The sequence below is a fragment of the Cylas formicarius genome, unplaced genomic scaffold (assembly GCF_029955315.1).
Source record: "Cylas formicarius isolate icCylForm1 unplaced genomic scaffold, icCylForm1.1 PGA_scaffold_3__17_contigs__length_32017465, whole genome shotgun sequence".
In the NCBI taxonomy this organism is placed as follows: Eukaryota; Metazoa; Arthropoda; class Insecta; order Coleoptera; family Brentidae; genus Cylas; species Cylas formicarius.
Genome location: NW_026844326.1, coordinates 25564049 through 25579821, shown reverse-complemented (window position 1 = coordinate 25579821; position 15773 = coordinate 25564049). Strand labels below are relative to the sequence as shown.

Below are 15773 nucleotides of genomic sequence, written 5' to 3'. Positions count from 1 at the left end.
TTTTTCTATATGTTTAACAGAATTTGCCCAACTTTGTGGAGCGATGTTAAAAACTTCGGTTTCTATAAGTTTGAGGACATTGGAGTTAACACGGGGAAAAACATTGTTACGACGAATGGCAGATTTCAACTGGTGCCAAACATGTTCAATGGGATTAAATTACAGTTGTAAGGTGGAAGCCTTAAAACTGTATGCCCTAGTATAATCTTCGTGAAAATAAATGTCGTTATTATACATGTAGTTTTGAATTGTTGCTTTTGTGTCACATGAGGAAGGGGTTTTAGTCAGCTGTCTACTGTGATAACTTGCGTTGTCCATTACAATGACGCTATTAAGAGGGATGTTTGGAACTAGGTTGTTTTTAAACCAACTTTCAAATAAATCAGCGGTGGTGTCTTTATGGTAATCCAGAGAAGAATGTTTATTATTTTTCGCAGACAGAGAAAGTCCATTTGGAATCCAACCATCTTTAGAGCCAGCATGCAAAATAGTTATTCTTTTACCTCTTTTTGGTGGCGCGTTTGTTTTACACTTATCAGTTGAGTCAATCCATCCAAGTAAATAATTGCCTTTGTTGTTCTCTGTAAATACTAATTTTTTCTAATTCTAAAAGATTCCATTAAAACTTGCCGAAACTAACACCGGTTTCATCTTTTTCAAGCCTCCTAATTAAGATATCTAATGTAAGCACGCTTTGTTCCTCGTATAACTGGTATCTTGATCACTTTCATCTACACTCGAGAAAATGTCAGCATCGCTGCTTTTTTTTCTCGCTTGAAATGGGATTATTCACAATTTTCCATACAGTTGATGTAGGAATTTTCGTCAATGTGGCCGCTTCTTCTAAAGACGCTTGCTTGCTGGCACCATGTTCCATGAGAGTCAAATAAACATTATTTATAACTTCCTTAGTCTCTTAGTCTTCCTGTTTTCTACATTCTACATTCTACATCTCCTGAGATACACTAGACTCGCACATATTTTGCATAATTCGCACACGATTCAGCGCACGCTGTATTACACACGAAATAAGAATGATTACTAATAAACTTGAACTAAGCAAACTATACCAAACCAAAGAATATTAAACACATTTAGGTATAAAATTATTTTGTAAGCAATTGGTCACTTTCTTATATCTATGAACAGATCATACCCATAAATCACGTGCTTGGAGTTGTATAGCTTGGTTGTCGGGAAGTGCTAGTATAGTGCTTCAGTTCTGTTACTAAGGTAATTGTTATTTACTGTTTTTTCAATGACTATCTATTTCACAGTTTCACAATTATCATTTTTTTAGAGAAACTATACTTTTTAATACTTAAGTAAAGTTTATTTTCACTTTTCATTTAGCTTACTAACTGGAAGCCCTTTTAAATAATAGCTGCCTAAACTAACAATGTTGCTTCAATAAAACTAGACGAATAAGACAAAAACCAGCGGCCAAATGTTTATCACAAATTAAAAATAAAAAACACGCGGATCATTTTTTCATTTTATTCTTATTTCTTGACTTCTTTTTCTCGCCTACAACACGCTATTTCTTCTCCTTAGCGCCATCCCCTTGTTCTAGTTTCTCTTTCAGTCTCCTGGCGACCTCGCCTTTCTTCGAATCCTCTTGTCGCTCTACCAGCACGCTGGAGATCGATTCCCTCAACATCTTCAGCTCCGTCATCGCCGACAGAGCCATACGTCCTTCAGGACTCTGCGGCGGTTCATAGAGCAAATACCTAACCGCCTCTTTCAAAATATTGTCTGCCGCTTTTAACTCGGCAACGAATCGCTCCCTACTTATCTCCCCGCCCCTGTATTGTTTGTTCGAGAGATCGACCATCGCCGATTGCAATTCGTACATCGTCAAAGCTTTAATTCTGGAAATTCCCGGCTCTAATTTGGAAAACACTGCCAGAAGGCGCGCGCACAAGTCTAATTTCCGATTGAGGTTATGTCTGGTCGGCGGCAGCCTCGAATACGTTACCGCCATATTTTGCCTGAGCCCTAGCATCAGGTAGTGGTTTGGGTGGAAGGTTAGCGAGAGTTTCTTGTAGAGCTGCTCCATCGCATTAATATTGGCAGGGTCTGCAACAGAAGAGGGATCATCATTTTTCTCCCTCCAAAAGCTCCCTTAATTTAACAAAGGAATTCATCATCTATTTATAGACTTTAGACAGGCATATGACAGGATGAAGGGGACCACTCTGTGGGAAGCCATGTCAGAACTCTCCATCCCAGCAAAACTCATAGCACTGATAAAGATGTGCTTTAGCAGCTCAAAAAGTACAGCTCGTATAGGTTCAGGTTGTCAGACTATTTCCACATAAACTACGACAGGGGGATGCACTATCCCCTTTGCTGTTCAATATCGCCCTAGAAAAAATCATTAGAGATGCAGAAGTGAACCCAGAAATTTTTTCACCAAATGGACAACACTTGCTTCTGGCATACGCTGATGATATCGATATCATAGAAAGATCGGTCTGTGGAGTGAAAGAAATGTTTGTAAAAATTGAAAAGAACGCCAGCAAAATGGGCCTTAGAATAAATGAAGAAAAAACAAAATATATATGCAGACAGGTAAACAGAGACCGTGTAGGACAAAATGTCACAATGGGAGACTACAATTTCGAAAGAGTGACTAGTTTTAAGCATTTAGGAGTGACGATAACAGAGGACAACAGCATAATAGCATAACTCTTTGCTCTTTCTGGAGTCCTTAAATCTAAAGTGGTATCGCGAAAGTCCAAAATTAAAATCTAATACTAATGTATGGTTGCGAAAGCTGGACAATGACGAAGCAAAACGAGAAAAAACTGAGGTGTTTTGAAAGAAAAATCCTAAGAATAATGTTTGGCCCTGTAGAAGATACTGAAATGGGAAACTACCATGAACCGAGAGACATATATCAGGAAGCTAACATTGTCCGGGAGACTAAATCCAGACGACTAAGATGGCTTGGACACTTAGAACGTAGTCCAGATAATAGAATTACAAAGCTAGTCTGGAGTGACAATCCAGCTGGGAGAAGATCTCTAGGCAGACCTCGTTTAAGATGGCAAGATAATATAACAACGTGCCAACCACGTACCAACCCCAAATGACAGAAGGCCGTCATGAATGGAGGCGAATTGTAAACGCAGCTGATGATGAAAAGCTCCCTTTCTCGAAAAGATCGCTCTCCAAAAGTTCTCTACAAGCCCTTCTCTTCAAGACATCCACCAAAAGCTCACCTAGATCCTCGATTCGCCTCTCACCCTCCCTAATCGCAAGTGTAATGAGACCATCCAGAAACGATGCTCGGCAGACGTCGCAACCCCAACCTCGGCTTCTATGGGGTCTGATCAACCCTTTGCGACATTTGTGGCATCTGAGGGAGCTCAGTTCTGTTCCCAGCTCTGTGGGGTCGTCGCATCGCGCGCAGGAACACTCGAAATACTTTCCATCTGAAAGGTGCTTCTGCCTTTCGGCCGTACCCTAGAAAGAATAGAATCTTTAGATCTTCTGAAGGCGGAAATAGACCTTCATCTTCATCCAGTTCAAATCGTACTTTGAAAAATGGTTGTTTTTGAAATGTGAGACTCTAAATGGATGCAAAATCAACACTGGCAAAGGGATGTCCAAGTTTTGATTAGTCGCAATCATGCAGGGTACTTCATCTGCAGTTCATTTTCGCTGTAAAAGGAGTTAACGGGAGTAAATGAATCTTGTCTTTAATGAAAGTATGGTAGATGGTGCAAAATGGGATTCAAAACCTTGAGCAAGTTTGCGTAGGTGGCAGCTATCGTGTCCCCCCTTTTGATGTCCACCCTAGCGTGGCAGCTCAGTCGGTAACTATCGTCTGCGGACATGCACACGTTGGGGACGCAGCTGTGAGCCATCATTGCCGTCTCCACGTACAATCCCCTCAAGCAATCCCTTTCGGGGTACGCCACCATGTCATTTTGGGCAGGCCGGATCTGCGCGAAAGGTAACCCGCTTGCAACACCTTCGTTAATTTAAGCCGCCATTTTTTACCTCGAATGTGTTGACGTCCAAAATCCCGCACACCGTCTGGACCAGCTCGCTCTCCAACTCGTCTTGGTTCAAGATCCGCAGCTTCTTCAGCACGTCTTCGATCGCCACCTTGTTCCTCCTCCAAATCGGTGTGTTTCTCCTTTTCTCCAGGTGTGGCTCAAGGTTGGAGACAGCGTCGAACTGTCTGGGATCGTACCGTTTCAGCAGCAAGCACCTGAGAGGGAAAACTACTTGGCAGTTGTCCGCCAAGTCTTTTCCGGTTATACCGGAACTCGCCAGGTATGAGCATTCCGATTCCGGGTGGAATTCGCCTAAAAAACTGACCGCAAGTCAAGGACTCATCCTATATATACAGACTCGTTCATAGTCCATAGGATTCTGAATTCGAAAAAAATTATTGCGTAACACTGCGCTTACCTTTGCAGTCGGGTCTGCACAGTAACGCTACGTCACATCCGGGACACGTACGTACGTTCTGCAGCCTCCTGCAACAGGCGAAACATTGCAGAGCGCCGCCTGGTTGGGGTCCGACCAAAACTGGAGCCTCTTTCAAGATGAGCTCGCCCTGTTTGATATCGCGATCCGCTACCATGTAGCTGAAAAACAGCAGCAGCGTTTTCCACTTTCATGGGGTGATAAATATATTTTGGTACCGTCCGAGGGAGCCGTTTTTTTCTATGCGGTAAGTTCGGGACGCCATCGCTCGCGTCGGATTGACGCGGACGTATTTCAAGCATCGACAGCAGGATCAGGTCGGGCATTTTAAAAATAAACGCTTCGAAAAATGAACCCGAAGCAGGTGAAGATTCTAAATTTACGAGGCAGCGAGATTGGCAACGCAAGGTATGCAACACAAAAGGCAGGATGATGAAAGAACAATTATTATTTGTGCCACTGTATGTGTCGGTAATTGATGAAGCAAAGTATTTAAGTATGAAGCATTATAATAATGATTCAGAAAAATTGACCACCGCGTATCACAAAAATTTTCCTTTACGACGAAAAATGGTTTCGAGTCAATCAAGGATAACGCAAGAATGTATAGTGGGTTGCGCGTGGGACGACTGGGCTTTGGTTTTGACGTCATAACCATGTACCCATGATTCCTCACCAGTTATGACCTTTTTCAACATATCAGGATCATCATTGAAGTCGTTTAACAGCTATTGAGCGATGCTCCTTCGACGATTCTTTTGTTAAAAATTAGGCAGTTTCCGAACAAATTTTGCATAACACCAGCCAATAGAGATCTTTATGCAAATTTTGTGTACCATTTTCTTTGACAGCAGAAAATCTCCGAGCGCACAAAACACGTCTAACCCTTTTGTCTCACAAAAAAGGAAAAAGGAACTGTGAACATTATGTGAGGGACATGTGTACCAACAAATAAAATAGATCGAGTGTACGTAGCCCGCCCAATTACAAAAGTCACCTTACTCTTTGAACACACCTCCTATATCGTAATTTGATATTGAACAACTTGGGCAGCCGTTCATCCAATGTAAAACTATTGTTGAATTCCTCTAATAGAAACACTCTAATTCACTAAAAAACTGCTGCACAAAGTTCCAAATTAGGTAGTCTTACTTTATTGTTATTTGTATTTTGATTTTTTTTTTAATTTTAAGTTTATGTAAATTTATGTAAGACAAATAGTTTTGGTTTGTTTGTAAATTTTTAATTAATTACTAATTTATTGTTGTCATTGTATATCCGTAAAACATTTTCATTTATAAATAATTTAATTGTTACTATATTTTCATCGTCTGTCTTCTATAATTAGTTAGTAATGTTCTCTGGAGTTTATTTTAATTAGTTTTTTTTTTAATTTTGAACTTATGTAATTGAAAAATATAAAAGATTGACTTTTCTAGACTTAATTTATTTGTATTTTTTTTTGTTTTAGCATCGACAAGACGGGACAATTAATAACGTAATAATAATAATAAATATTGTAGTTATGGTGCTCGTGTATTTTGTTTTAAATATTTAAAAAACATACAATAATTTTTTTTTACGCTCATTTTACATAATAAATTAAACATTGTAAATAAACGAAATGTAACAGTTCAAAAATTGATCATCCCATTTTGAGTGGATAAAATTTTCCATACACGCATTATCAGAAATCCGAATTTGGTATATTTTGCCGGAATGGCTAAAAAGGCACCCCCTTACCAGTTACCAAATTTCGGAAATTTCGGATACCGGATCGAAAAATATCGACGTTGATCGAATATTTCCAAAGGCCCTGAATTTTCTCAAAAAATTTTCAATTTTTTTACCTACATTGCTTCGAAAAAAAATGTATCGAAGGGAGGTCAACAAGGTCTATCCGCAGATACCTCTAAAACTATCCTCTCTTAGAGGCAGGGGTCAAAATATTTTAAAACTGGTTTTATCGATAATTTGCCGAAAATTTGAAAAAATAATACCGGATTTAAATTCCGAGTCATCGAAAACACCCTTTCGCAAAATTTTATCTGCTTTTGTCATATTTTCAGCCTTATTACTTGCAAAGGTACTTCAGGGTTCTACAGCATTAACTTCTCTTCGATTACTTGCGGGGTTAAAACAATTTTATTTAGAATACAATTAGCAACATTTTAAAAATAAAGTTATAAAGCTTTGGTCCTGGCAATCGTAACGTGAGGATAAAGACCTCGATTGACAACTTCCAAGATTTCGTCCAGAGTGTCGGAGGCCGCAGATTTACCCAAAATCCCGTTGATAGCGGCCTGCGCAATCGCGCTTAAGTAACCCCCGATTACTTGTTCGTTTTCGTTCAGAAAATCGACGAAGTTGTCGTTTAAAGCCTCGCTCACCAGGAGGCTGAACTCTTCGTTGTTGAGCATGCCGTGCAAGTCAAACTAAAAATAAATCGGCCACCGTCATTTGTTTCGCAGCGTTAGGCACAATAGCATAGAGGAAAAAAAGACCCTCCCACCGAAAATAACTAACGAAGTATCAAAATTTTCCCAGACTGGTTTATTAGAAGCGCAGCAGAATATATCGACGCGCATGCGCAATTGTCTTTGTTTTAAGTGTTTATTTTTAACTGGTGCTCACGTTAGCGTCGTCGAGGGTGGTCAAGATCGAAACGTTGGACAATCCCAGGCCGCCGGTTATATTCAATTTGCCACCCACAATGATATCGAATCCCTCTAACGTGACGCTGAAAGTGAACGCAGCAGCATGGATAATAAAATTTCATTAGTTTTGGTTAGTTTACTTATTTACCTGGCTCTACCATCGCCATAGAGCGGCAATAGGTCAGCCAGCGCCAGGTCGGCGTTGTATTTGGAGTTCAAGATCAGTTTCGGCACGGAAATGGTCATGTTCAAAGCCAAGCCGAGCAGGTTGACGTCGATTTTGCTGGCTGCTATTTTTTTGACACCCAACAGGGTTAGGTCGTTTATCCCGAACGATCCTCTGTAATAAATGTTCATGGTGAAAGAGAAGTTTTGAAAATTTGATCGTTTACTTAATGCAGGACCATCTATCAGCTATGCCACGTTGCCGCTTTTTCGAGAAAGTAGCATCAACTTTTGACATTTCAGCAGTTATTTTTATATAATTTAATAAAATAATTTTGTGTAATACATCTCCATACCTATCTTTAGCGGTATTATAATTAGTATTGCAAAGCTCCAATTAAATCTTTATTACAGCCATATTTGAATTCATAGATAGAGTGTTGGCTATAGTTTTCACAAGCCGTTGAAAATGTATGATCATACAAATCAAAAATAATGAAAATTTAGTCCTCACAAAATAACGTTCTGTATTTTGTTGTTTATCAAAACCAAATATATTAGACTTCGAATTAGACCACAATTTATCTACCTGCGTGTAGAAAAGTAGCAATACAAAAGCGCATCTCAAAAATTTTTAAGTGTAAACGATTATTTTGAAAGATCGACAGATCTTTGAACTTTGAAACACGTTGGGTAATGTTTATAATTTGCGACCTTTCTAATTTCTCACGATTAATTATATTCACATCCAGAATTTATAATATTATTAAAAATATTTGTTATTTTTTGAGATGAGCTGGACGTTTTTTGTTTTGATTTTTAAACACTAGCCTGTGGCGACTACCTTTCGCGATTTATATGATGATCCTCAAATTTTAGTGGCTTGCAACAAAAATTCTCTTTTGCACTTACGTTAAGAGTTCGCTGTCGAAAGTGGCCGACAAATCTTCAATTTCGAAAGGGTCAGAAAGGTTTGCCAGCAAACCGTTTATCGTGGAATTTATTTGTCCATCGATCAGTCCAAATGGTTCCGCAGGGAACGATTCCAAACCTGCAGATTGCGATTGAATTAGTGGTACGGTCCGTAAGTGTTTTTTTACTAGAACATTTTGCGCTTACCCACGGCCGTTGAATAATACAGCCCCAAGACAACCAAGACCTGCGTGAGAAGTTTCATTTTCGTTCGAAATATTGTTTATCGCGACTGAGTATGTTTTCGTTTTCACAATGCGATCAGTTCGTCGATATACTAGTGTAAGTGGCAGTATCAAATCCACTTGAAGCTTATCGTTCGATCGCGATGGGCCCCCTCTAAATGGAAACGCAGTAAATGCAATTTTGATCGTTGAAAATTAGTTTCAGACGACGTCCTGCAGAACGCGCGTTTGTCGATTGTTCTTTTAGACTGTGTAGCAGCCATATTTAGAAGTTTATGGTTAGAATTTTCGACTTTTGAAATACATTTCTTCCAAGTTAATTCGCAAATTTTATTATATCATATAATTACCGGATATTATACTTATAATTTTAGGACAAGAGTCTCTCCAAAGGTTAATACGTATAAAAAAAAAACAGTAAATTCTTACAAAAACGCTAATTTATGAAATATTTCCCGAAAACTATTCAAAAGGAAGAATATGTACGAGAAGTGTTCAAAAAGTAAATGAAAATTTTTTGTTCCATTTTTTTTTTGACAACAGAAAATCGCCGAGCACACACAACAGGTCTAACGCTTCTGTTTCACAAAAAAAGAAAACGTGCGAACTGCTGAAGCTGTAACCATAGAGATATGTGTACCAACATAAAAAAAAGTATTAAAGATCGAATGTACTTCCAATTCCAAAAGTACCTTCCTTTTTGCGCGCACCTCGTATATACGTCTATATCTCTAGAGATAAAGGGTGGAGGATATGTAAACAGTACATGGAATCGTTGCATTGCATACAAAGTTCAATATGGTTGAGTTTTTATGATTCTATATACTTAAATTTTATGGAATAATTTGTAAATTAGAGTTGAGGTATTTGGGAAAACACACAAGCGTAATTTCAAAATGAGACTGCACGTGGCGATTGCTATTGTTCGCCTACGATCGGCCGATGCGGTTGTCTAGGCAACCAGTGAATATCTTCGTCTTCCAGCAGCGGCGTGTTTCTATTTTGTGTTCTCATTTGTGCCTGTTTAGTCTATAGGGCTCTCCAAGCAATTTGTACAAATATTTTTCACTCTACCTAATCTGTTCTGGAACGTCGTGTAGTCAGATCAGCTTAAATGCCAATTTTTTTGCATTTGAATGTTAGGTAAAATGCGTTATAGATTGCTTGGATTGAGATTTTCTGAGTTCACATCTCAGACGTCTGACCTGCCCAGCCCAATTAATTATATAGGCTTCTATAGATGCCCATTATAAGTAACAGAGGCTTTAGCTATTCTGATATAGTTCGGTCAACTAAACTTTTAAAGCATTGACGTCTCTTATAACAAATTTAACAAAATTTTGCGGCCTTCGTGCACACTAACTAGTTTTGGTTAAAATAAATTACATTTCTACACTACATTAGTGAACGTCTCTATGAGACTTGAAAGTTTGAGGACTACAGACTATAATGCAAGTACTTTTATAAAAATTATAAAAAGATTGAAAAGGCTGCGTTGTTAAAAATAGGAAAAACGACTTTGGTTTGAGTTTGGTTCCATAATTGTATAATATAAAGTTTAACCACAAAATACATTAATATTTAGTTGCCTTTTAAAATTGAAGTTTATCAAAAACCAAATTTGATCTGGATAGTCGGTTTGGTTAAGCGTGGAATGTAAAACAAAATCCGACAACACACTTTATAATCGACAATAAAATTTAAAAAATATACATCAATTACATCCTATTTTTTAAATCCATCCCTCCCCCTCACGCCATCGTTGCTGCCGCGTACAACGCTTTCTCATTGAGGTCGACATCACCAATGGAAAACCGATTAGTTTCCGTTGGCAATTTTTTGGATTTTTGCTTTCGGTTCATAACAATCAGCGTCGTCAGCCATGAGAAACGGCACCTTGTGCTCCAACGCCATGTTGCTATCCGGAGGAATACCAGCGCAAGCTTTAATGATGTTCTCTAGACACGCTCGTTGCCTGAATAGCGAGTTGATCACTGGAGCACCATCGGGAACCTAAAGTTAGAACAGCTTATTTCTAAACAGAATCTAAAGTAATTTTACTAGAATGGCAACAATGCAAACGAATGACGTTGACACAACAGTGACATATTTTTTTACTAACTGCACAACTAAAATACTAATATTTTCAAAAGTTGGTGCATGTTCCATAAGCACTTAAAATTTGTGTAGGTCCAACAGCATACAGGGTAGGACAAAAAAATACAAAAACTGCAGAAGAGTAAAGTACCCTTAATTCAATAAATTGCGCAAAATATTAATAAGAAAAGTTACATTAAAAGTTGTGCCTTAATATCAAAACACTACTAGGATCATAAAAAAATCCAAAAATATTAAGAATTTCCTTCTTTTTTTTTTTTCAATAATTTTAAATACAGTCGCACATTATTCAAAATGAAGTCAATTTTTGTTTGTTGCAACGCTGTTTAACACTTAACGTTTTATCAAAATTTCTTTTAAGTATTCTTGCTAATTATAATATGCATATTAAGAAATCGCCATTTAAACACCAATTTTTTTTTTTAATTTTTTCATAGAAAACTGTAGGTATATGATTATTAAGAAATGTTATTTCAAATGAAAGCAGAATTAGTTTTAATGTGTTGAGATAATTATAAATCAGTGCGTTAAGCAGCAGAAATTTTCAATGGAGAATACCAGGATTTTAACTGATTTGGAACAGACAGGGTCTTTAGAGTTAACAATATAATAGGAATGAACGTCTTCAAATTGTAATGAGGAAAATCAACTAAAATTACTTCAGAGGGTTGTCGAAAACTCCAGAAGATCCACCCAAGAAATTTCGGATTATACGGATGTCAAAAAAAAACTGTGTCAAGGAGATTCTAGAAAAAATAAAACTCCAAAAGAATCTGCTTATTGAATCCACACGCAGAAGTCGTACCAGAGATCATAGTCTCGTTCTCAAAACGTGCAAACGAATTTTGGTTTATAGGAGTAATATTTATTTTCTTTTAGAATCTTCTTACTAGAGCTTCTTTTGACATTTGGTAACAAATGGTTAGGACGAAATACCGATCCACGGTGGCCTCCCCATTAGATTTTTTCTTATGATGATATTTGAAACAAACAGTTTTATCTTGAAAAATTTGAAAATTCAATAAGACTTCATTGCAGAAATATTACACCAAATGTACTGAGATCAACGCTCAGCAAATTAGCACAGTTACATACATCAAACGCTTCAATTATTTATTTTTTATAATTTTATTTTTGCTGCCCTCTAATATGTTTTTATTAAAATTTGTTTTTTTTTCCATTTCCTTAAACTGTATAGTTACAAATTGGTTAAGATTAGCCCATGATATTATTATTATTTATTTTAGTAAGTTTTTTATGGTTATCTGCGATTACATGTTTCTCTTTATTAGTAGATTTTTGCAATAATAGTTATCTAAAATAAAAATTCTGCTATTTAAAAGACGCCGCTTAAAAAGATTTTTATAGAATTTTCAGTAGAAAATAAAAAACATAAAATTTGTGTTTTGCCAAAAAAATTAAAATCTTAGTTAATTTAACAAAAAAATGGATTTGGAACAAAAAATTTCTAAATTTTAGTAGGCCCTGTTTTGATATTAAGGCAGAACTTTTAATCTGACTTTTCTAATAATATTTTGCGAAATTGTTTGTATTTTTTGTGCTACCCTGTATGCTGTTCGACTTGCACATTTTTTAAGTGCGCCTAATATGATTACGGAACATGCAATAACTTTTCACAAATATTTTAATTGTGCAGTTAGCAAAAAAAATACCATATGTTGCACAGTCAACTGACCACACTATTATCCTTACCAGCGGCGCTTTGCACAAGTAACTCAGCACGGACAGCACGGGATGCAGCTTGGTATAAGCGTCATCCTCTGAGTCGGCTTTCTTCACCTCCACCCTCGAGAACAACTCGGCCAAGACCACCAAGTCCAAAATTATCGGCGCTGCAAGCAATGAATCCTCACACGTGTTGTGGATCACCATCGTGTTCAAACCGCCCATCATGATCTCAGACGTATACTCGTCCATCGCCCTCTTGGAGTCCCCTACGAAAGGGACGTATTTGATAACCACCACGTGGTCGGGTTTCTCCCCCTTATTGTACAAGATTTCGTTCGATTCCACCATGTCGTCGACGACGTTGCTTTTCGAAATCTCCTTGGATCTAAATTGAGCGGGAGCTGACAAATTCTTGCCGTCGTTGTTCCCCAGGTGGTTGTAGCTGACTATACTGACCGGCTTGATGCCTGCGCTTACTAGGAAATCGACGAGCACGCTCTTGATTTTGGTCTGGCCTGATTTAAAGTCATCGCCAGCGATGAAAACTTTCTTCTTTTCGGCATACTCGACGAGTCCTGGTACGAAGGTGTTCTGCGGGGAGCCGTTGATGTAGCTGCAGCCTCTGGAGACGGCCGCGTACGCGAAAAGAGTAGAAGGGGAGATTTCCGGATGGTCTGCTTTGATGGCGGCCTTTAGGTTGGCGGCGGTGTCGTGGACGCCCACCAGAACGTCGCTGAACCTTTCAGTGTTGGCCGTCCACAAGACGATCACCACGTCCACCCCCGACGATTTCTTGAACTCGTCTATGTCGTTCATGATTCGGTTGACCTGGTCTTCTTTGGACCCGCTCAGAATATTATTTGCTCTCGATTTCTGCGGTACACGTGACGAAAATGAAAACAAAACGAAATATTACAGGACAGTATCAAAGTATACCCGTAAAAAGGTAAAAAAGTATTAAGGAAGGCAGTTTGTTTATCAAGAATCAGAGTTAGAGTGCCCACGAGACTGAAAGACCTACCAGCTATTTATCTTTTCTTCCCTTTCTTAATTAAATATTACTGACAAAAACCTGGTTCTCAGCGACAAAGTCCTGACAGAAAATGGCCGGCTTCGGCTTGAGCCCCACCAAATGGTTCTTAAGTTGCTGCTGCAGACCGGGTTCCAGCACTTGAGCTCGCTCCATGGCTTCGGCGATGCTGCTGGAGTTGATATCCCACCCGTCGATGACCAAATCATCTGGATCGACTGTAGGCAGTATGCGACCCAATGGCACGTGCACTCCTTCGCATATTTTGACGGTACTCGCTTGGGTTATCGAACCAAACCTGGAAAAGCACCTCGAGGTCTTATCCGTGGGTCACGGAGGTCACCAGTATCACCAGTTGGCAGTCTGGTTACCACGTCTAGTCGACCAAGAAAATCGCAAACGATTGGCGATCGCGGCGGCGGTGAAAGTGGATCCGTTGTTGCCGCCCCATCCCACAAGCATCACCCCTAGTTTGGGTACCTTGCGCTGGGTACGAAAAGAGAGCCGTTCGGTCTTGGGTTCCACCTGCGGAGACACGCCACTGGTTTTATCGCCTCTGTGACGCTCGATGTTAATTGTTAGGGTGATTAAGAGGCGATAAAGAAAAGCGAATATCTGTAGAATTTTGTAGTTAAATGGAAAAAATATCGAGTTGAATATTTTTTTACAAAATCTTACAATTCACAATCTTACAATACACATTTCAAAAATTGGTCCATTTTTAAATCGATGACGTCACTTTCTAAGTAGAAAATTTAGATCAAATTTCGGCGTTTTATAACTTTTTAGGATTATATAATAGATCTTGTTATATCTTTTATAACTTTTTTTATAGTAGGGAGAAATAGAGTGCGGGTTGTATTTTTGTGACAAAACCAATAAAAAATAAAAAAAATAATAATAAATCGGTGATTTAAACGAATTTTTTTAGTTAACCTTTTTATTTTGGCAATCTATAGAAACAAAAAACAAAAAATATATTGATAAATTGAAACAAAATTAGAAACGTTAAACTTTTTTTATTCTTATTATAATTTACGCAAGTTTTTCAAATTTTAAAAACTTGTAAATGTGGTAAAAGTATATGTTTTTAGAAATGACAAAATGAAAATGAAAAAGGCGGAAAATAAAAAAGAGGCAAAATTAAAAAAAACAAAATGATAACAAATAATATGCGAAAATGAAAAAATGGAAACATACGGTATTAAAGAAAATAACAATCTAAAAACTTTGATCAATTTAAATGTTAGTTTCTCATTCGAATAGAGCTTCGAAACTAAACAGGAAATTTCTTAAAATAAGACGTTAGTAGCACGCCACTGAAAATTTTTGCGTTTTTATCTGCTGGTTTAGTGAATCAACATTGTAAAATTATTTGAGTCACAAAAAATGATAGCGTTTATTTTGAAAAATTTGATGCACTATTATATATTATACATTTCTCACTCCTCGATACAGTGCGAATTCAAGAAACAAAAAAATTTGTTTATTTATTACAACGCACGAGGCGAACTCTTGCTCGCACTTATCGATTATCCCGTAGGTATACTGGAAAATTCCATCCTCACGGAATTTCCCGTAAATTTTCCAAAACGAGTAAGGGTAATATTTTCCTATTTTCTTACCACCGCACGGTTTCCGATCTTCTCCGCCTTGCAGTACTGGTAATCGTATTTCGATAAAATATACCGCTCCGTGTATTCTACGCGATCACTTTTCACCACGACGTCCATGATGTCTAAACGTCGGGGGCGATTTTTTTTTCGAGGTTATATACTTAAAGGACACTGTCGCGAACACGTGGGGGTATAATCTCGTTTACCGGCTTTCCGGCAAATGACTGCGAGGAACGCAAAAACCCACGCGTATCGAGCGTTTCCCGACCGGACGTCAGCGGCGGCGCGTCGAAAATTTTCCCATATTTTTTACCACCAAAGGCAATTATCGAACCTTAAAGGACGAGATTTTCCCGCTTTTTCTATCGCGAGCGGAAAATTTCCGCTAATTTTTGGGTGGCGAGCGAGAAAAAGTCGCGTTGAAAGTTGGTATATAGTCCGCTAATGAAATAAAGATTATATTTTAAAAAATGACAAAGAAAACAAGTTCTTAATTACAGGAAATTTCCCTACTTTCAGAGAAAAAACACACAATCATAAAACTAACTAACGAATCAAGACTAAACTGAAATGTTTAGCGCAAAATTCCCCGCTTTTTCTACAAACGTTAAAAGAAAAGCAATTTCGTCTGTCTGTTAAAGAACCACGTATAAAAAAATTGATTTTGCTAAAAGTAAACAAGAAAAAAATGTTTTCGAGATGTTTAGTTCCTTATTTGTATTCAAATGAACAGGCCCATAAACTACAAGCATAAAAAACTATCCAAACATTTTTAGGGGGCCCAATAAAGCTTTTCTGTTTGCTTGGTGAAAAAATTAAAACTAAACTGCTTACAGGGACTATCGAACCACTTTCCCGCTTGATTAGCGGAGTTTCTCCGCTCGTTCTGTCTGCA

The 15773-nt window shown here is 38.0% G+C and overlaps 3 protein-coding genes across 3 annotated transcripts; all 3 read right to left on the bottom strand.

The window, feature by feature from the left end:
* Positions 1-1190: 1190 nt before the first annotated feature.
* On the bottom strand, positions 1191-5549 carry LOC132699421 (SET domain-containing protein SmydA-8-like). The gene is made up of 6 exons (XM_060666111.1): positions 4665-5549; positions 4429-4607; positions 4012-4322; positions 3750-3953; positions 3228-3471; positions 1191-2079 (listed from the first exon to the last, which is right to left on the bottom strand). The coding sequence occupies exons 1-6, from the start codon at positions 4709-4711 to the stop codon at positions 1538-1540; spliced, it is 1527 nt and encodes a 508-aa protein (XP_060522094.1). The 5' UTR covers positions 4712-5549; the 3' UTR covers positions 1191-1537.
* A 535-nt stretch (positions 5550-6084) lies between these two features.
* LOC132699566 (uncharacterized) lies at positions 6085-8515 on the bottom strand. The gene is made up of 5 exons (XM_060666357.1): positions 8388-8515; positions 8181-8319; positions 7252-7443; positions 7081-7186; positions 6085-6881 (listed from the first exon to the last, which is right to left on the bottom strand). Exons 1-5 carry the CDS (start codon positions 8443-8445, stop codon positions 6630-6632), a joined length of 747 nt encoding a protein of 248 aa, XP_060522340.1. The 5' UTR covers positions 8446-8515; the 3' UTR covers positions 6085-6629.
* A 1577-nt stretch (positions 8516-10092) lies between these two features.
* LOC132699223 (inositol-3-phosphate synthase) lies at positions 10093-15089 on the bottom strand. The gene is made up of 5 exons (XM_060665822.1): positions 14888-15089; positions 13615-13787; positions 13305-13560; positions 12257-13105; positions 10093-10438 (listed from the first exon to the last, which is right to left on the bottom strand). Exons 1-5 carry the CDS (start codon positions 14993-14995, stop codon positions 10244-10246), a joined length of 1581 nt encoding a protein of 526 aa, XP_060521805.1. The 5' UTR covers positions 14996-15089; the 3' UTR covers positions 10093-10243.
* Positions 15090-15773: the final 684 nt, after the last annotated feature.

What these genes read in the sequence shown, in the direction of transcription:
- LOC132699421 (XM_060666111.1), bottom strand. Translation starts at nt 4,711, where the DNA reads ATGGCGTCCCGAACTTACCGCATAGAAAAAAACGGCTCCCTCGGACG. An exon ending in AAAAACGGCTCCCTCGGACG is followed by an intron (nt 4,608 to 4,664) that starts GTACCAAAATAT and finishes GCTGTTTTTCAG; the next exon opens with CTACATGGTAGCGGATCGCG. An exon ending in TGGACGTCAACACATTCGAG is followed by an intron (nt 3,954 to 4,011) that starts GTAAAAAATGGC and finishes CCTTTCGCGCAG; the next exon opens with ATCCGGCCTGCCCAAAATGA.
- LOC132699223 (XM_060665822.1), bottom strand. Translation starts at nt 14,995, where the DNA reads ATGGACGTCGTGGTGAAAAGTGATCGCGTAGAATACACGGAGCGGTAT. An exon ending in AGATCGGAAACCGTGCGGTG is followed by an intron (nt 13,788 to 14,887) that starts GTAAGAAAATAG and finishes GTGTCTCCGCAG; the next exon opens with GTGGAACCCAAGACCGAACG. An exon ending in ACTTTGTCGCTGAGAACCAG is followed by an intron (nt 13,106 to 13,304) that starts GTTTTTGTCAGT and finishes CGTGTACCGCAG; the next exon opens with AAATCGAGAGCAAATAATAT.
- LOC132699566 (XM_060666357.1), bottom strand. Translation starts at nt 8,445, where the DNA reads ATGAAACTTCTCACGCAGGTCTTGGTTGTCTTGGGGCTGTATTATTCA. An exon ending in GTATTATTCAACGGCCGTGG is followed by an intron (nt 8,320 to 8,387) that starts GTAAGCGCAAAA and finishes CGCAATCTGCAG; the next exon opens with GTTTGGAATCGTTCCCTGCG. An exon ending in CCACCCTCGACGACGCTAAC is followed by an intron (nt 6,882 to 7,080) that starts GTGAGCACCAGT and finishes ATTTATTTTTAG; the next exon opens with TTTGACTTGCACGGCATGCT.